This window comes from Polypterus senegalus, chromosome 2, assembly GCF_016835505.1.
Source record: "Polypterus senegalus isolate Bchr_013 chromosome 2, ASM1683550v1, whole genome shotgun sequence".
Classification (NCBI taxonomy): Eukaryota; Metazoa; Chordata; class Cladistia; order Polypteriformes; family Polypteridae; genus Polypterus; species Polypterus senegalus.
Window position 1 is genome coordinate 107,710,327 of NC_053155.1, and position 22,533 is coordinate 107,732,859.

The following is a 22,533-nucleotide window of genomic DNA, read 5'->3' on the forward strand; positions in this document are numbered from 1 at the left end:
CTGATTGGTGTAAATCCACCAGCTATAGCAAGTTCTCATCCCTTTGGACCTATCATTTATGTAGACTAGTTCCTGGAAAAGCTTTTTTTTTTTAATACTATGCCAATAGTAACATATTTTTCTGCACTTTGAAAATGTACAGATTATTTCAATTTGGACATTGAACAGGGTTACCCACTGGTACCGCTAATCTTTTTTTTTACATTATTTCTCACTATATTACAATACAATTGTATATTTAAATACAACTACTGGAGAGTGAATTTAATTCAAACTGCATAGCTGAGCAAATATATTAGACTAACATGAAAGGAGTTACCAATAGATACTGTAGATTCACACCAGAAAGGTATTAAACTAAAGTAACCATGATATAGTTACCTACTATGCTGACTTGTAATTTCCACATGGGGTTGATTACAATAATTCATGAGAAACTTTATGTCAATATTTTTATAACATACATTAAATTGCATACCTACAATGTCAAATGGCATACTTCAATATATCTGGAAGTAAATAAACCAAATAAGCAAGGTGGGAAAAAATACATGCAATGCCATGAAATGATATTTGATCCCTGCCTGATTATCTCTATTATTCACAATTGTTTATGTTGAATGTTTTCATGTTTTCAAACAAAACGTAATTTAGATAAAGAGCATGAGTAAACAAATAACACTTTTTATTGAATTAATTAATACATACAGTATAATATACTGTATATGTAACAATAAATGAATTCCAGCACATGGCTGCCTGCTCCCCTAGTGAACATGCTAAAAGTACAGTTGGTAAATTCAAAACCATTTCCATTATAATAATGTATTCTATGGATATTATTAAAGGCGAGTGTTTCATTTTTTCCATATCAGTGCAGAAGCTGCTTTGCACATTTAGAAAAAACCATTATCATATACAGTACTGAGTTTCATTCAGCTACCAAAAGGTAGCTGTTTAGAGTATGTTATCTATCTAAAACTCTCAGCACATGAACAGGATGACCTACGAGACTGGGCTGCACAGCTCGATTTCTGTATAGTTTCGTGAAAAACATGTTTACTGAGTTGCACCGCACAAGTCACTTAATCTGCCAGTAATCTACTTTGTAGAGTTGTGGAAACGGTTGTACAGCGTCAGTGAAGTTTGTAGGGATACTTTTCACCATCGTGTTACTCTGTCTGTTAAGTGTTCATATTTAAAAAAAAATATTTTCAAGAAGTTAACTCCGCTATGAATTTGCTGACTAGTGAGATCGCCTGTTTTGGTAAGCCAGCAATCGCTCCAAGTGCAACACTTGACATTGACACTTGCTGATGGCCCCGCTCGAGCTGCCTCCACTGAGCCTGACGTCAGAGTGACGCTTCACAGCTGGACACGCATCCAAAACGCGCTTTACTCCAGGCGGGCAGGCAGCGCAGCTGAGTGGAGACGAGAGTGCAGTCTTTGGAGATGCTCAATGGCGTAATGTGCGATCTACGCTCCGGCACACCACTGGAGAGGAACCGATAAGAAATGAGCCTGTGCGCGAATAACAAGTTAAACAGAGACATCTCAGGTCCCGGGAACAGAAATGAGAGCCAGGACTATTTACTCATGAGTGCAGACTTTTCAGAAGAAAGCCACGCCGAATATTATGGATATTATCATGGGTAAGTAGTGGTTTTATTCTCTTTTGTTGCAGGTACTCTTTTTTATCATGAAAGTGCTTGTCTGTTTAACTGAGCGATAGGTGCCCGTATTTACAGTTGTCTCCTCTTTTTAAAGCAGGTTTGCTTGCACAGGTGTCCACTGTCAGTATGAATCTGGGCGCTTTACAGGTTAACGGTTTGCTTGAAGTTTTCTGTTTATTACCAGTTTAGGATGGAAATACTACACGCTTCGCATTACAATCTATATCATTCATCTGAATAGTTTTGTAATTCGAGAAACCGCAGAGTATTTTAAAAAAGGTGGCGCAGGGCTACTGATCACATATAAATCGAGAGCCTGTTGGATAATGGATACGATGGATAGATGTTTGTTCATATGCACCAGTATTCACAACATCGGGCACATTACCTGTTTTATACAAAATATTCATAAAAGAAGCACCTAGACACCAATCTCCGCCATATGAGATGAAGAACATTTTGCGATTGCCAAGGCGCGTTTCTTTGAAAAACGCTTTATAAAATGATGATTTACTGGTGAACCAAACCATTAGATTACTTGTTCTGGTAAGAAAGTTAATTTTTCTGTTATTCCGGTTTGTGTGTAATTATACCCTCGTTCAAAATATCAACTTTTTACTTAGCAGAAGATGCTTAGTAGGCTATCTTGTATGCACCACTCATACTGAGATGTATTGGGATGTTTAATTTATCTCATACATTTGCAAGAAAAAAAGTATCTCAGACAAGTTATGCAGTAATGCTATCAAAGATTTGTTTACAAATAACTATGTATTTTGGACCAGATGTAGTCTCGGTTGTGTTTATCTTATGGCAGAGTAGCGCAGTTCCGCCTCGCAGTTATCTGCACCACCACTGACTTCAGGGTTTTATCCGCTACTCCGGTATCTCAAAGATAAAAGCATGTTATGCTGATTGGTTACTCAATATCGTCTTGGTTTATAAATGTATATTTGACGATAGACCCTAACGTTGTATAGAGCCATTTTTAACAGTGCATTGGTTACATTAACTCATTCTATAAGGTCTAGCCTGTTCTAAACATATAACATATTTTCGTTTGTAAAATTTGACATTTAATAATTCAGTATAAGTATAAATTTGTATTTTGAAAAAAATATTGTTTAAATATATCTTTTTTATATGAACATGTATTGATGCAGAATAAAAAAATATCTTAAAGCATCAGCAAAATCGTAGTTACTGTTGGACACGGCTTCACCACGGCTGACATATATTTCACCAGCAGCTATAAGAGGAGCACATGCTGTGAGCTACAATTATCTTGACATTATTTTATACATTTATCCCAGACATCGTGTGCAAGACAGTGAAAATAATATTTGGATTTCACACCACTACTTACAGATTATGGGTCATGCTTATAGTGCGTGGCACAGTATGTTTATTTTTTCTGTCACTGCAATAAATAGTTTGTCTTGACATGTAGTGGGATATACATCCCGACCATGAACTCTGCATGTTGTAGAGTGATGGCGCATGCCCATTATGTACGCAATATTTATTTCCTTACATGGTTTACTTCAGGATGGTTTTGTACAAGGAATGCTGAAGATTGGCTAGTTAATTATGTTTACTTCTATAGAAGCATGCAATTTGTACATGCCTACAGGCATTTAACCTATGCCACTACTGAATTGTCAATCAGTATTTATCAGGTATAGCATAAAAATCAGACTCTGATGAAAATACATCTCTTATTGTGAACACATGTAAGAAAATTATTCCTTGTTTGAATTATGTTTGTAGGTAATAAAACACATTATCTTTCCACTAGGACTATTTAAGCATTCTTTTATTCTTCTTCGAGTTCTGAACAATTTAACACTTTAATGCTACATTATTAATGTTTTCTAAGCCACATAAAGTCCTTTGAAGTTACCTGCAATCTACTAGTTAAGCTAAACTTTTTTTTTCCTTTTAACATATATCATCTTTTCTGTAACAGGTAATTATTAACTCACTGCATTATTCCTTTTTCCCACATGAAATTTCAAGTTAAAGAAAATATTTTACACATTAGATTGACTTCTGTGGGGACTATTAACTGGATGTGTAATATTCTTTATACACAATTACAATCAATACATTTTGATTCGCAATTAAACATGTCTGCCTTTCTTGAATATTAATATCAAAAGTAGTCATAAAATTTGTTATTTCACTCAGTATTAAGCAAGCCTTCAGTTTGTTTTGGCTTGGGCCACTTTCTAGTCCAGTGAAAAATTCTAGAAAGCATGCAACATGTTTCAGGTGGTGGTAGTAAGGCTGTTATTCATCAATGATTGATTAATACATTGATTTGTGTGAACAGTTTCCTTAAACTGACCAACATCACTGACCACCTTAGTTATTTTATACAGTATATGCACTATGGTAAATGATGTAGCCTGTCGTTTATGACATATCTAGTCAGTTGTTTGTTTTGCTTCTAAGTGTTGCTTAGTTACCTTTTCTTTATAATGGCTAGATACATTTGTCCAGCAGCTTTATTGTAGCAGTTTCCAAGTTGCATCCCAATAACCTGTACACCAATACCACTGTAATGTTTGTCAGCTACTACCTTCCCCTATTGCCATTTTATATTTTCTATTATGTTGTGGCACTATTTGTTTTCTTTTGCATTTTTATAGTGTATTTTTGGTAGTGATAACAAGAATAAGAAAAACTGAATCTCAGTTGTTGTGGGGTACAGCCCAAAAGCAAACTTGAATCCGACATAAAATAAGAGACAAGAGAAACTGTTTGTTGAAAGAACAGGAATTTAGAGACAGGACTCGAAAATACTGTACGTACATTAGTGCTGTGTTTGTCTGGTTTTACACTTACTCTTAGCCTTAGCTCTGTATTAGAAACATTTTAAATATGACATCTGCATTCATTTTAGCTAATTAACACATCTTTTAGTGAAACGTTATTTTAAAATGTAAGATGTATTCCAAGGTATTTTAAAATATAGTTATATAAAATTGTATTTAGTTACCCAATGAAACATGAAGGAACTTTTATTTCTTTCCACTTTCCTGACAGGGTAAAACATTCAATCATAATGTAGCCACCGAAGTATAAGGCGAAGTCGAGCACGGGCAAAACGCTCACAGTCCAAAAGTTTGTTTTCAAAATATTTAGTGAAAGTTAAAAGCAAATAATCCACACAAGAATAAAGAAAAATGTAGTTACACACGTAGAATAAAAGGCAAAAAAAGGGAAAACTATCGTCTCTAAACTTAGCTTTTCTTGCAAAACTTTAGTTATTTCTATGGTTAAAAGTTTTTAATTTCTTCTTCTGTAAGCTTTAAGTGTATGGCTTCGTGATTACATAAGTGCGTTATCTTTACATGTTACTTCACACACTCAAAGAGCCCTTAGGTGCAGGCACGAACAAGGTTTAAAACCGTATGCCCTCTATGCCTTACACATGGCAAGGCTGTCTCTAACTGAAGAATAATATTTACTCAAAGCTGTTAGAAATGGCAAAAATATACCAATACAATTCTACTTATGGGGGTTTTAGGAACCTCCCATAGATTATGCATTGTCATCTAGTAAGTTATTTATGAATCTTAAATAACTATGAAAATGGCTCTTAGTCTTAATACATAATACACTACCATGACTGTTCGTTTGTCTGTCCAGGATTTTAAATCACCTTTAGCTCGCAAACCGTTTGACCTATTGACCGGAAATTTGGTACACATATACTACGTGATGTCTGCTATCCACTTTCGGGGTGATGATTGACCTCCAAGGTTATTCTTCTTTTTATTTTTATTTTATTTTATTGTAGAATCAACTCTTGGCAGCGGCCACCAGGGCGGCCTTCCGGCACATGCGTATGGGCGCTGTTCTCATTCCCTACCACCTTTGCCGTCACTTCCTCTACCTCTTCATACCATAAATTATTCTTGAGGCAGATTGAACACTTAAGTACCAGCTTAAGTGAAAAATTAAAGAAAATGTACAAAGTAATTGCAACACAAACACTGACTTAATCAGTTTTAACGTGAAAAGATGGCGACAGAAGCCGCTAGGGTGGAGAAAAGAAGAGCTGCTCAGGAAGCAGGAAGCGCATCAACCTCTGAGCAAATGAATTCTAAACATACAGAGAAAGAGTCTGAAAACTAGGAATGCTCAAGTCAAGTGTATTCACTGCACATTATCATGCACTGCGCCGTTACTGTATACAATATTTTTGGTAAAAACAGTCTTCCTTGTAATGCATCTATAGCTATTCCATTAAAAAGTGTTTTTATTCACAGTTTCTAAGGCCATTCTTTACACAATTCTCTGGAACCTCTACAGTCAATAACTATTGGTTAAGTGGTGACTCTAAAATTGCTTAATACAGTATGTAAGTGTGTGTGTGTGTCTTACATGTTTCTGCATCTTGTTTGAGGATAATTCCTTTAAGCTCAAAGATAGTAGGATAAGTTCTAGCTCCCTGATGCTCTATAATGGATAGATTCAAAAAGGATGGAGACAGGTAAAATTTGGTAGCGATGGCACAGTGGGAACTAGAATGTTGTATGAAATAGCACTACCATTACACCTTTGAACAAATTTGCTAATTCTTCTAAAACAGCTATGGAAATTATGGAAATTTTAGGTCTTTTTAAACTAAAATAAATTCATTTATATGAATACATTAATTAATCTAATCAGAATTCAGTCTAAATATATGCAATTTGATTTTAAACTTCACTTTCAATCTTCACATTTATATAGAAAAACTATATCTCAGGTTATAACAAGATGTAACACAGAACAATATCTTTTGTATTACATTAACAAAAATAGAGAAAACAAAAAGGTGTTCTGTTTCCTAACAAATCACAAATCACATGCAGATGAGTGTTGGTACACAGGATCAGCCAGTTTCAACAATAATGTTAAGATCTTCATGTGTAAATTTAAATGCAGTATTTTTTTCTGTAATTATCTAAAAATGAGAAAGGTTTGACTGGTCAGCAGAAAGGATTAACACATCAATATGTTTCAACTTTTTTTTTTCCTGCACATTAAAAAAAGATATGTAAATCCTTCACCCTTCCATTAAGACGACTTTACTTAATACATTAAGAGACTAGCATGACTGCAGGTGAACTTACAGCATACTTTGGTCTGAGATTGTTGAAAGGTATACAATTGCATAATCACTACTTATTTGTAATAATATAACTGAGCAAGCATTTGATTGATTTTCATGATTATCTGCTATTTCCTTTCAAAATTCTAATAGCCACAATTAAATTCTTTGTGGTTTGTTACTCTATTGTGGACTGGTGTCTGACTTGGAAGCCTACCTGTGTATTATATTGCTATGGGAATTCAAATTGGCTCAGTGTGCTGATCTCAGAATATCTTTTTCAGTCACATACTGTCCAACTTGCATAGGATATACACTCACTTGGCAAATTATTAGGAACACCTGCCTATCCATGCAATTATTTAATCCACCAATCATGTAGCAGCAGCATAATGCATCAAATTATGCAGCAGATACAAGGCATGAGCTTCAGTTAATGTTCACATCAAACACCCTGGGCCAGGTAAAAGCATAGACTGAGAAGGCACTGGCCTAGGAGTACCATAAATTTGGGTGTTAGCACAACCTGTCCAAGCACCCTTCTCCCAATTGTCCTGCACATGCACACCTATTTCCCAAGGGGGAAACCTGCCCCTAAACTAGTCCATTTCTCATGTGGTCATAAATGCACTGATCTCCAAAGGGAATCTATATAATTTTACAGACATTTGCAAGCTCATTGATGTACAAGTGGGACACATGTGGTTGTGAGTTTGCCAATCACCAAGTGCAATCTCTCTTCGATGTTATTTACAAATCATGGGTGCTTGCACCCAACACTGCCTAGGGATGCCATGTACCCTTTACAATACCCTGCAAATATCAGAATGTGGAAACAATTTGATCTCAGTGATTTCAGCTGAGGTATGATTATGACTCCAGGTGGGCTTGTTTGAGTATTTCTGTAACTGCTAATCTCTCACGATTTTCTCTCACAACAGTCTCTACAGATTACTCAGAACTATTCATCTAGTGAGTGGCAAACTGAAGACAGAAACACATTTTTATTGAGGGAGGTCAGAAGAGAATGTCCACACTGGTTCAAGCAGACATAAAGATTATGGTATCTGAGATTACCATCCTGTAAAACTGTGGTGTGCATAAAAGCATCTCAGAATGCACAATACCAAAACTGGTCAGTTGAAGAAAGGACAAGTGTAGCCTGGCCTGATGACGCACGGTTTCTGCTGAGGCTCACAGATGCTAGGGTCAAAATTTGGTGCTAGAAACATTAGTCCATGCACCCAACCTGCCTTGAATCAACAATCCAGGCTGGTGGTGGTGTACTGGTGTGGGGAATGTTTTCTTGCCACATTTTTGACCTGATAATACCAAATCAATAATTGCTTAAATTCAATGGCTTATTTGATATTGTTACTGACCATGTGCATACCTTCATGGCCACAATTATATACAGTATTTTCTAATGGATACTCCCAGCATGATGATGCACCATGCCACAAAGAAAAAGTAATCTCAAACTAGTTTCATTAACATGACAATGAATTCAGTGCTCTTCAATGGCCTTCCTAGTCCCAGTATGAATCCAAAGTCCTTTGGGATGTGGTTGAAGAGTATATTTGCAGCATGCATGCAATCATGTCAACTTGTACCAAAATCTTTTAAGGAATTTTTCCAACATTTTGTGGAATGCATACCACACAAAACTGATGTTTTGAGAACAAAAGGAGGCCCTACCTGGTGTTAATAATTTGCCCAGTGAGTGTATGCTTATGTGAATTGTCCGTATTGAACAAATGGGATACAATTCATAAAAACAAGTGATGCAGTTTGTCAGACCATCCATCAATGACACAGAGTAAATTTACCGTTTAAAGTGGAAACACAGAGACACTAGAAAAATACTGTTTAAAAAATGTCAGAATCTGAGCAAAATGAAAAAGAACACCATGTTTCAATACTTTATTTTCTAAAACATTTTAATCAGATTAACATGATGAATTTATTAGTCCTCTCCATAGCCCAGATGCAGTTTTTCTATCATAGATCTTTTCATTTAATCAGAATGTAGTTTGTTAAAAAATAATTTTGCCATACATTTCACTTGCACACAAACTCTAATCAAGATTGTCAACACAGATTGTAGATCTTTTCTAATTAGGCATAAAAAAGTTATTCCTCATTACTGAAGCTACTGGCACCAGGCATATCATTAGTTATTTGTGTTGCCTGTGCCTATAAGTAGACTGGAAAAATGATATGCTTCATTAACTTAAACACACTGATTCTGGTGACTTTCATCTGAAGGAAAACATTTTTTTTGGGAAAGCAGATAACAGTCATAATTTTGAATTTAAAGAATGATACAAAATGGAACTTACAAGCTTTTAGTCAACAAGATAAAAGCAGAGGACAGAAATGGAAGATGTGAAGGAACGCATGGGAGAACAAGTAGAACTCTGGGAGGACAAGTTATTGACATACAGTATTTCAGGATTTCCCTATTTTATGTAAAACACAGCGCAGAAATTTTACAAGTGAGGACAAAATAATAAACACCTCAAGCTTATTTGGTTAACTGATAACTAAATTTCCCAATATGCCATATGGATATTTTAAAAAAGAAAATAGTGTTTCTGCATTAGCTCATTAGTGTTTTTCGAGTGCTTCCTGATTCCCTTCTTGAAAGGACTCCCCCCTTAATTTCCACTGGTGTTCTTGAGTATGTGATTCACTGTTCAAGAATTAAGTGGTTTAATTTACTTCATTTGCTGAGAGACACACGTAACTGCTTCTATTTTATTGTGCTTTTTTACAGTGGTTATAGCATAACCAGTTGAGATTGTGGAAAAATCCTGTGTGCTGTAATATTTTACATATGCGAAAGAATGAAAGTCCAAGTCTTTAGAGTCCTGGTGCTTCCTGTTTTGCTGTATGATTGTGAGACATGAACGCTATCCACTGACCTGAGATGAAGACTGGTTTCACTTTGTGTCACAAGAGTGGTTGCTCACAGCATCACAAATGAGGCATATTACCGGCATTGTGAGGGAGAATAAGTTAAGGTACTACAGCCATATGGTATGATTCCCCGAGGGTGATCTGGCTTGCAAGATCCTCACTGATGAGAACCCGAGTGGTTGTACCAGGCTAAGAGGATGTCCACGTAACACCTGGTTGTGGCAGATAGATGGTCATTTCTGGAGGGTGGGACTGGATCATGTGTATGCCTGGGGGGTTGACAATCAGGATCCCAAGCTGTTCTGTCATTGGGTTGGTGTGTCAGCCCGCTGTACCAGTGCATGCTCCCCAACCTGACCTGACCTTACCTGAATACATCGTTAATACACAGGAGATGTTATGATTATACCAGGCTCTCAAAACTTAAAACAGTAGGTCTCAAACCTCTAGATGAGGTCTAGAAGCTAAAAATGATAACAGCCCGAAACTTGATAAGCAGGCTTCATGGCCTGCACAGGTCAAACATAAAATCAAGGATGAAAAAGTGATAAAACCATTTAAACTCAATGGGGATAGGGGAACCATGCAAAATGCCTACTTGGTTTAACAAAAAAAGTGATTTTTTTTTTATATTTAAAGATTTACTTCTGAACAATAACTAAAAAACAAGTATGATCAAAAGTTATACCTAAAAGGTAAATTAAAAGCAACCAATACCAAGTCCATGATCCAGTAAGCTTAATAAAAGGCAAACTTCATTAACCAAAGATTACAAAGATGAATGGACTTACAACTGAAATCTGACATTCAATGAACAGAAGGAGTGGCAAACAACAAATGGTTACACTCATGCCTCAGCACTCAACTTGCAGCCTTCTAGTTTGTTAAATAGCTGGGGGCAGTCCCACAGCTGCAGTGGAAGAAGAACCTCATCTCATTGGGCTTAACATATAAAAGACAAACAAAATACAATAAATAACAAAAAGATATGCATGCAACCAAATACTATTCTGTTTATTTTTCATATTTCAGTGTATTCACTGGGAATATAAGTATACAAATGTTCTGCCAATAGCAGAGCAGGCAGATTTACTTTTTCAAAGGGATCAAAAGCAGGAGTGAAAACCTGTGAGAACCGACTTGGCCCTAGTTCACGTCTCACATCCTATTAAATAATTATGAACATCTTGCTGCATGTGCCTTCTCCAGATATATTTGTGAAGGAGCTGTAGTGATTAATACCAGGATCTACAAAAATTATACTCAAATGTTCCAACTCTAAAACCTATTTGAAAAATTCTGAGGGGACATAAATCCTCATAATGTGTGTTGTATTGAATGAGTAGTGGCCTCTTTATTTTCTTTATTAACTTAGATGAATATACTATGGGAGCAGTAGCTAGAAACTGATCTGGAAATAAAATATGCTCTGGAGTTTCAGTAGGTGAAGCTGATTCATATATATGTGACAAGGCATTCTTACTACCTGGCTTATAATAAACTGAAAAATTAAATCAGCTAAAAATTAACAATAATCAAGACTTTTAAACATTGATAATCTCGGTGGACTTGGATTACATAATATTCCTGTGATCTGGAAGATGAACTATTGGTGCTGATATGAATAGCTTTATTAATATGATTAAAGATTCCTGTTCTTCAGAGGATTCAACAAATCTTTTATGTATCTTCTTTGTTAATGAGATAATTTGGGAAATAATTAAACTTTTTTAATGAGGCAACTGTAAAAATTGGCATAATCGATACATCTCTGCACCTGCTTTTATACTTTCTGCTAGCTTATACTCTAGTACTTCTCTTAAGTTGTACATGTCTTTGCATAAACCTTTATCAAAATTTTCATTACAAAGAAACAGAAAGGAATTTTTTATTTGGCAAAATTTATGTTGTCATAGACATGCAAGAAACTTTCCTGTGTGTTGTACATAATCTTCCATACCTTTAGAAAAAATAAATATGTCTTCAATATACACCAGTACAGAAAGATCAAGAAAGTCACCGAAAATGTCATTGGCAACAATTCTGGAAAATCGGTGGAAAAATAGCTAACCAATAAGGCATGACCTTATATTAGTAGTGACCAGTGGTTGTGTTAAATGTTGTTTACCATTGATCTCCTTCCTTTATCCTAACTACATTTTATGTATTGTGGAGTTCAAGTTTAGTGGCATGGTAGAACCACTGACCTTATTAGGCAAAGTTAAGTGGATAACTACTCTTCACGGTAATCTTATTGAAGCCTCTTGTAATCAACAGAAGGATATAACCCTCCATCCTTTTTCTTTAAAAAGAAAAAAAACAGCACCTTGGGGACTAACGGATGGCTGGATAAAACCACTGGCTAAATTTTCAATCATATATTCACCATTTGCTTTAGTTTCTCATCTGGAAAAGTCATTTGTTCCTTTAGGCAAAGGATCCCCCAGTAGTAATTCCATAGAACAATCGTATGGATTGTGACTAGGGAGCTCTTGGGATTTTGGCTTATTAAAAACATCCAAAGGTTTATTTTAACAAGAAGGTAACATATTTATGTTAAGTACAGGAAGTGGTGGTTGATTAACTGACACTAAACAATATGATTTATAACAAGAACTCTACTGAAGAATATTATTCCTTTGAACGTCACTTATTGGATTGCGTGCCTTTAACTATGGGTTACCCAGAATGAAGATATTCTTTGTGAAGAGTCCCCAATTTAGCACTTAAAGCAATGGTATTGCACTCTAAGACCCCTTTCCTAAGACAATGGCCATCAACATGGGGCTTTATTTTTAAGGAAATGGAAAGTGTGATTTGGTTATTTGTTGCAAGGTAATAAAATTATCAACAGAATCTAATCGATAAATGCTTTTTAAACGAGTTCTTCCACAGGGAGCTTTTAGACAGAAATTAGGTGTTAATCCTGAAGATTGCAAGTTGTATATTTGCTGTTGTTTTATTTAATACCTTCAGGCACACTGCACAAAATGACTAATGTTCCCTCAATAGACACAGCACCTCTCCTCACATTTACTCTTAAACACTAAGACAGAGGTAGGAAATGTTTCAATCTAATTTCCTAATGAGAATTCAGCCTCATTTTAGTTGTCTTGCTTGTTAAAATTCTCCACTCTTAATTACATATTTTAGTCTTAAATAGCTGCATTCCCTGTATGAGTAAATTCATTCAAAACACTTGTAGAAATATAAGTTCTGAAAACTGCAGTTTGCAAGCATTGTCATATTAAAATCAAGTATTTGAGCACGCTACAAACTAGGACTATTTCTTCAACACCAGCTGACATTACCATTTCAAGGCTGATTTATACTAAATTTAGTATTCACAAAATGAGGTATTTGAATAGAAAGCAGAATGCAAGAAGATTCAGGTGATCCTGCTTAGTACACTTGGCTTCAATAAAGCTCTGTGAGCAAAAACAGGCTACTGTCCTTAAAATGAAAGACTAAGAGGATGCAACATTTTATTGGATTTTTCCCTGTGGTTAACTAACATGGAATGTTCATCATTATTTCATAACTGAATAGCTTTCAACACATTTTGCCAATATATCAAACTTTATTTTTTAGATAGCATGCTAATAGTGATTAGATCCATATGTTTAAACAATGTATTAGATATGGAATAATTTAATCACTAATAGTAATTGGCAGGTTTTATTGCAAACATAACATATTATAGTAAAAAAACAGATAAAGATAGACTGTACATTTTGTATGTGTCAATTTAGTAAAGGTGAGTAAATGAGAATTAAGCTTATTTTCCTAATAAGATTATTACTGAAGCATTTATATCTATAAGGATTATGTTTTCAAGTTTAAAGTAATACTTCATCCAAAAATGATATTTATTATTACTTGAAGCATGTGGTTTGTAGTCATTACCAAGAACATCTTTTCAATCTTATGTTTTAATGGGGAATGGAGGCAATGCTGGACAAAGAAAAAAAAAAAAAACATCTATAAAAATAATCTAGTTACTTGAGTCACATTATCCACATATCAGGTCATTCAGTTGTATGCTCACAATGGAAAAATGCATGCATTTTTGTAAAACGTTGTTAAATCAATTATTTCAGAAAATCAGAAACAGGAAATGCATTCAAGTGAGACTGAGCTTTTGAAGACAGTACTCTTGACCAGTGAATGAGGGGGGTGAGACGGATCTCATATTTGATCCTGGCATCCATCATCTGTACCAGATTTGGCCCAACTCAAAATAATAAGAGTCCTGAGCCTATAATAGCAGTCTCAGACTCAAAGGAAGGAATATACACTGAAAGGACTATCAGTTTGTCTTTGAGCAAACTCGCATACCCTATACTCTGCCACACTGGACCAATTTAGAGTCCTGCATGTGTTTGGAAGTATAAACAGAGAATCCACAAAAAATTAAAACTGTCACAGTGTGAACATCCTGTACAGGCAATTACCAGGATATGACTTAAGCCCAAATTTATGAAGCAACAGTGCTAGCTACTGAGCCGCTGAGCTTCTCTGTCAAGACTTCAGCTAAAGTATTTTAAAAGGGTTTCAATCCTAATTATGCAGAGGGCCACAGATGGTACTGTTTTAATTAAAAGCTAATCAGAAATGCTTAGAAAGTTGTTTTTTTTTTTCTGTTGCAATACACTCATATAAACTTTGTTATTATATTACTTTTGCCATCTTGCATCACAGTAAACTAAATAAATAAACATTCATACCATCTCTTCAGTTCTCATTACACAGTCTTCATACTTACTTACTCTAAACCAACCAAATCTAGGATGATTAGTATTTACTATTTGCTTCTGATAAACATATAATTAGTATCACTTTCTGCATACACGTTCAGGGTACACATTGATCATAGGAGTGAAGATCACTACAGTAATAAAATATGTAATTTTAATAAATTAGGAGATGATGCCAGTTACCAACCTATTTCTTTAAAGACTAAAGATTATATTGAATCCTTAACTATATATTGTTAGAAAGAAGAAACACTGAATTTCCTGGAATTACTGTATACAACTATAGTTAAATCTTTAGCAGTTTCACAAAAAGTTGTCAAGTTGTTTCATCAGCTTGTACAGTGAGACACTTCAATGCATCTTTCCAAACACACAAAAGCTTGTCAGGTGCACTTTGCCCAATAACATCCAAGTGAAAGAAGGCCTGATCAAGTCCCCAGCATGGAAGGGCCATAATTAGTTTGATTTCTATGCATTCTATAATTTTCTGAATGTCACAAGAAATAAGGGAGAATGCCTTATGCTGCACACATGCATATCATGTTCCAGTGTTGCTAGACATTATGGATTGAATTGCTCGACTGTGTCCTGACTATAGGCAAAGTTTCAGCAGAATGTAAAGACAGATGACCATCCAAGGTCTGGCCAGCTTTAAATGACCCTACCAAATCAAGACTGACACAACAAACACATCAGACTGAACCTTCTGAGAGATTATGCTGTTTGGATCAGGGACAGCTTCTGCAGGTTCTGGAACCATCTTATTTGAGCTTCCTCTTGTAGCCTAAATATCTCTGCTCTCCTGAATCTCTGCACCCATTATATTAAAAGCAACCTCACAGAATAAGGTGTTTTAAGAGAAATCAGGGAGTCTTGTGTAGCATTATAGGTTTACCTGCTGCTACCTAAATTGATCACAATGCATTTTTTTCATATCAGCATTTGTCAGGATTATTACTTTGTTGCATTTATTTTATTCTATTGCATTGGTATATTTGTTGCCGTTGTTTAACTTTCTTTGCAAAGAGCCTTATGACAGAACAAGCTATGAATGATACAATATAAAATGGACTTATGCCCTATCTAGGATTGGTTTTTGCTGTTCATCTGATTGTGCATTACAATGTAATATACCATATATTAATGAAAGAAAAGACTAAAACAAAACACCTGCCTCACAAATTGAGTACTTACAAAATTTACCATGTTTCACTGGAAGTATATTTGCACCATATGCGTAGAAGTCCAAACATGTATTGCAATTTATTTTTACTAAGATACCATAAACTGACTCATATTTAGCATAAAATTACATGCTGTCGGATGTAAGAGATAAATGTAAAATATTGTATTGTATATAGAATGAAATTAGACCTTATGGTAATTATGTGCAAATTTGAACGTCATTTTATTAGAAGTAATCCGCATTTTCATGTATTATTTTGTATACCAGTAACACTTTCTATAATGAAGCACATTACAAAGCACTTTCACACTCTACACGACATAATGACTGTTAGCCTTTAATTATTTCAAAACAGACAATGTGAGAGGCTATAACAAGTGGGTGATAGTAAGTGAACTAAATATATTGTATGTTTGTTTAGAAAAGAAAAAAAAATCAATCCTTACAGTCTACGGATTTGCTGGTAGTTAAATTCTGCAGCTGGTATCAGCATTTTGTCCTGTTAAGTCAAATCAAATGCCATAAAGGGCTAACGGAAAAATGCTTAACTTTTTACTGATGTAGAAAAATGATGCAAGTTTTTATGCATGCAGAACAAAGACCCAAGCAGTGACTAAGTAAAGGAATTCAAAATCATAAGGTATTACATAAATTCTGAAAGTAAACTGTGCAAATACAGCTTTATAACAACTGCAAAATTCACTTATATGAAAATTTATTATAAATACTTACAGTATATGGCTATACTGCAATTATTTCATTATACTACAGTATAGTGTATATAATATGTCTTCAGATAAAGTGTACAGTTTCTGTTTCTCTCAATGAAACCACTCTTAATTAATTCTGCTGTATATATTAATTCACCTAATGCCAGCGTAGTTAAACCACATATATGTGAACAAAACCTGAGCACATAATATAAAACAGTTTATTTAGAAAAATGATTTCTGCTAAAAACAGTTTATTTATATGTTGTAATGATGAGACAGTCACACGTGTTCAGTTTAATCCTGTTTTACTTTTGTAACATTAGCACTCTCCCGGTCTATACAGCACTTGTGGGAGTACAAAGAATTTAACTAACTTCAAACATAAAAGTTCAAAACAGCCATGCTGTCAAAGTAATAAAATAGCTTAACATATGCATTGTTACCGTTATTCTTTTGATTGGACATATTGTAAATGATGTTCATTAAGTATTCTCTCTTTGCAAGCAAAAAAGGAAGAACAACTTTTAATTGTCCATATAACATCATTTCATTAAAATACAGAATGTCAGTTTTAAAATTAAGTCTTACATCGTTACAAATGTTGTCATTTCATCTAAATTCCTTTTTTGTTTTTGATGATGGTGTTATTTCTCTGTACATTATCCCAAACATTAGATTTGTTGCTTCTGAACAGTATTTAAAGATCATAACATTTCAATGACTTTGCCACTCTCTTAGTTCTGAATCAAGGATCTCTGATATTTTAGCAATAACCATTAGTCCCTGTGACATTAAAAACTAAACTCTGATCTTTGCTGTGTTAAATTGATTAACTTTTGTTCTAGTGATATGCAAGTATAGTCACAGGTGCTCAGTTGACATCAGTAATGATTTACCAGTCCCAACCTTGATCTGTGTAGTATAGTGGATCTATCTGCAGTGTCCCTAGCCTTTTTTTAGTATTTTATATATTGTCAGTCAGTCAGTCATTTTCCAACCCACTATATCCTAACATAGGGTCACAGGGGTCTGCTGGAGCCAATCCCAGCCAAGACAGGGCGTAAGGCAGGAACAAATCCCGGGCAGGGCACCAGCCCACCGCAGTTTGTACATTGTAATTAGCTTTTTGTTTTCATTTTGCAAAAACGCTTTCACAGAGTCCTTCACTTCATTTGTAGAACAATTGTGTAACATGAACAATGCAATTATGCACTTAATCTCTCAGAGAAAATTTATTCATGTCTTTTTTTTTTATCAAATGTCGATGTGTAGTAATTCACCACGTTAATAGTGGTTGTGCAGGTGGGCCTATTAAGTACAGAATGAAATATTACCTGACAAAGTTCCTAAACACAGCTTTGTCAATGTCATTTCCATTGTCATTGTCATTTACTGTTTCCTCTGGTAGTCATATGCAGAAAACGGTTTGCTCGGTTTTGTGCTAGTAGCTTGAGAGGTTATTTGTGACATGAAATACACTTCAACCACTTGAAACATGTATTAACTGTGATCAAAAATATTTTCTCATTATCAAAAACATTTCTTCGCAGAAAAGTCTATAGTATATGTATTCTTACACAAATTTATTAAATACTCTATGTTTGCCCTATCAAGTTCACATCTTTTGTAGAAACTTTTTTAAAATGTGTTGGGAGTTAATAAAGAGCTGTGTGCACCTGCAAAAAAAGTAATATAGATAAAGTGCATTTTAACTATGCAAACAGAAGAAGGAGGAGGTTAGAGACATAATGTCTACCCTTCATCACACCTACTGTAGGTAATGGTTATGCCCATGATGAAAATAAATTCTTTTCCTGTTTTAAATTCTGCAGATGTAGTTCTTCTAAGTAACCTACATCATCCAACTCCTATATTAGGAATTCCACAATTGTTTGGAAAAAGGAAAGTGCTGCATACAATGTGCCAAAGTTCACTTTGTTATAAACAATCAGGCCCTGTGCCTGTTGATGGTTGTATATTCCTTTATGGTATTATTAACAACAATTGCTGGTAAGCAGCTGCCAAATCTATTTTGGAAAATATATTCCTCTCATCAGTGTTTCTCAATATATGGTAAGGGATATGTTTACATAGTGCCTTTTTGATTAACAGTTGATTTATAGTTCCAGCATAAATTAAGTTATCTGTTTTAGCCGCCGGAACCATTGGTTCAGCCCCCTCACTATGTTTCACAGGAAAGATTAAATTAACTTGCCTTAATCTATCTAGATTTTTATTAACTAGTTTTTTCATGGCAAGCGACAGCAGTCTGCTCCTTTACAACTTAAAAGTCAAATCTGGATTCAAAATAATGGTGATTTTGACATTTCTTAGTGTGCCTTTTAGTGTTCATCTTTGAGCACTCCTGGATATCATACCTTTCCAGCACTTTCCTAAAATGCTGATGGTTCTGCTTTATAATGTGACTTACATGTTTTATTTGAGTCCAGATCAGTTTTAGCTGTTGTAACCAGTTTTGTCCGCAGACTGGTGGTCTTCCTCTTTCACCACTATCAGCATTAGATTCTCTTTTTGACTCTCTGTCTGGATAATTTTGTACATTTATCCAAAAAGAGCCAAAGTACACAACATTATGTTGTTCAGTATTTTTGCTTCTTAGGTGTCATGATCTGACTTTTGTTTCCAATTTTTATAAATTAGTCTCTAAAAATATTTGAAGTATTTTTTTGGGGATTTTAGAGGTGAGTGTATGCATTTCAACCTTTTTTTTTATAATGTTAAAAATAAAAAGTGTCCTCCCTTGGCTCAATCTTTTTTTCTTATGGACACTGCCATTTGAAAATCTTTCTGTTGGCAGTTGCTGTGCCACTGCTATGTAAAGTCAACTAGAAGTATGTGTCACATGACATCACCAGGCTGAAGGAATAAAGGTCACTTCCTGGATGCCCAAGTTTCTGAATACAATTTATAACCCTACTTTCTTTTTCTGTATTTTGAATATGTCCTTCAGTTTATGTCTTGGCTCTGTACTCAACTACATTTCTTATGTATGATTTTAGTTTTTGATTCTGAACGTGCTTCCTTAACTCTTAGTCTGTTTAGACCTTGGCTAGTTTATATTACTAACTCTCCTGATTTCATTCTCATTTCAGATTGCTGCCATTTAGTTTAGTCTATACTATAGTTTATATCTTCTCCACAGGTGATTTAATTTTAAATGCTTGGAAATTGTTATAATTGAACAAATAAGAGGATGGTTTACTATGCAGGACTGCATATTATATTAAATCAATTGAATGAAAGAATATTTATACATGTTCTGAAGCACTTAATAAATTGGAGAAGAACATTTAAAAGTTAGTCTTACTTTGTAAAACTGAATTAAAGTACCCTTTTTGGTGTTTTTTTATATCATCTTATGTTATTGTTCACTAGCAAAGCTTCTACATAAAATAAATATAAACTGATTCAACAATGTTGTAGAATATTTTGTTAAGGCTAGTAAAATGTAATTTTCCATTTAATGTTATTAATATGATTATTTTTTGTTTTTGACTTTGGATTTTCAGCATGGTGTAGTTGTTTTGTTAAATTGACAAAGAAGTGGAATTGTATGCATTATTATATTGTTAATGAGATTTTGAAGCTTGTTAAGAAATATATAACTTCTGTCAAATACATTCAGTAATTCTCTTCATAGAGCTCTGTGACATACTGTGTGTCTATTTGTTTAGCCTTGCGGCTCCATAATCCTTTTTGTCAATTCTAAAAATGTTAAGTAAATTAGCTACTCTTCAAAAATCTTATGAAATGTACCAATTAAAAAAGTGCATTTTTCAGTTAGCCTGGAATAGCAGGCCTTTTTGGTATTCTTAACCTATTAAGGGCAATCATGAATTCTCCATTCATAAAACAGGAATAGCTGTCACTGTCCTTATAAAAGAAGTGTCTGAAAAAGTCTCTGGTAATAAGATGATTAAATATGTTTCCTCTACCAGCAGTTCAGAATTCTTCTTTCCAGCATCATTTATGGTTCATTGCTATAACACTGTCAACTCTTTGTAATCACTCTTATGAGGGTTTTCATCTACAGTATACCAGACTCCATGTAATATAACAGTATATCACCTTTCTACCATTCTTTAGTCACATGTGTTTGATTTATATATATACATATATAAATACACTCTATGCATTTTAATCTATATTCATAATACATGCACCTTGCTAAAATAAAATATTTACATTAACATGACTGGTAAAGCTGATCTCTTGATGTGAAACAAGGACTTGCTTTTCAGCATCAATCAAGTGCCTGGTGAGCAAATGCAGATAAGATTTCTTTATGAGAACATTTGCAAAATTTTATTGGTTTGAAGCAAGCATGCTGTCCTCCAGAAGATACTATACGTCTTTGGCACAAAGGGTGTAGCAGTTCCCCTTGCATGCTAGAGTGAAGTTTGCCAGAATATCTAAATGTGAGAGACAGAGGAAGGCACTGCACCTTTTCACATCGAGTTTTTAGCAAAATAAATCTGTGTGTGGTAGCTGACTCTCTAGTGACCTAAACAGACAGCAGACAACTTAGAAGCCACCTTGAGGGCATAGTCAAGATTAAGAATAATGAAACTCCAATGGTCACCAGATCAGGGGCTTCTAATCATATTTAACAAAATTCTTTGCCATAAAATGACAGATTTGCCTATAATTGCTACACATATTGAGAATTGAATTGGGGGAAAATAATAGCATTCAGTATATACTGCTATGCAAAAGTCTTAGGCATCATAGATTTTGTCTTCTAAGCATAGCAGCAAAAATTAGTGTGTCAGGAGAAAAGAGCAAATTTAAGATTTCCTAACATTTATTTTCTAAAAAAATGTAATGTTACACAGCAAATATATTAATTAATATAAAATTAACATTGTTAAAGAAAGTGATATATTAAATAATAATACTTTTCAGATAAAAACCTGAGTATCTTCTAGGTATATTTCCCAAAGTATGACTAAATGAAGATAACAAACAGGTGCTAAAGATCAAGGACAGTTGATTGAAGCAAACTGATTAACTGAAACAGAAAAAGTAGATTCATACTGAGCAAAGGATCACCAAACATAAAGCTGAGGATGTAGAAAATATGGCAGTTTACACCACAAGGTGTAAGCATAGCAACTGTCTTAGAAAGCCTCTCACAAGTAGTAATTATGTGGGCAGAGAGGAGTTTCCACATAAGCTGTCCAAGCTTTCCTAAAGAAATACAAGGACATGGGCAAGTCTGAGGAACAGAATGTGCTGTAGATGAGACACACATTCAACTTTTGTTCCATGGAGTTGAAAGGAGTCTAGCACTGCTATTAGCTTTGAACATGCACAAACCTTAAGAATACAAGTACACCACTCTAAAATCCAGAGAGATCTTGACATAAGTTGTTATATAGAAGAGTTGCTGCCGTAAAGTCATTCCTTGGTAATGGTAACAAAGCCAATAGGCTGACCAATGCACAAAAACACTGAGGGGCTGAATAATAGAAGCAAGTGCAGTTTAAATGTCCAATAGACTCCTTCTTAAACCACAAGACCAGACACAGTATTTTTTAAATATACAAAAAAAATCCTTTGATTTAAGGACTTAATTTCCCAGTGCAGATAAGACTTCCAAAACTGATGTATACCACATTGTGAGAAGATAACTGAGTTGAAAATACCAAACCTGCTGTATCCTTTATGAACCTTAATAGAAAAGAGTTGTTTTACTCATCAGCTTTCAACCTGAATATAGATCTCTATTCCTGAAGGAGACCAATTTAAGTAGTAAAGATCAACCAAACTGAAAAGCTACTGGGTGGGTCAAGTCTTTCACCCAAAGTATGGTAAGAACACAAAAGGAGTTGGAATTTTGATTCACAAATCAATCCCTTAATATCCACCATAGTAATATTAGACCTGGCAAAGTGCTTATGGTGGTCAGGAAACTGCATGAAGTTCTGCCTTGCATATTTTCACCAAGATGATACAAAAAATTTATGGTCAGATTATTTGCATTCATTTCCAATACTAGTTCTCTTAAGATGTCAGGAGACTTTAATTGTGTATAAAACCCTGCTTTTAGATACAGTATGTCGGCAACAACAGCATTGAAAATGTCCTTGATAGTTTTACATTTTGTTGAGGATCACAACTCGCTTCAACCTTGAAGGGTTTCTCCACCTAT

The 22,533-nt window shown here is 34.6% G+C and overlaps 1 protein-coding gene across 1 annotated transcript in view; it reads left to right on the forward strand.

Moving 5' to 3' along the window:
• Nucleotides 1–1,435: 1,435 nt before the first annotated feature.
• Nucleotides 1,436–22,533, forward strand: part of trpc6a (transient receptor potential cation channel, subfamily C, member 6a) — a 179,311-nt gene continuing 158,213 nt past the window's right edge. The window contains exon 1 of the mRNA XM_039744343.1: nt 1,436–1,652. Coding sequence (XP_039600277.1) covers nt 1,516–1,652 — 137 coding nt within the window. The 5' untranslated portion in view covers nt 1,436–1,515. The remainder of the gene's footprint in view (nt 1,653–22,533) is intronic.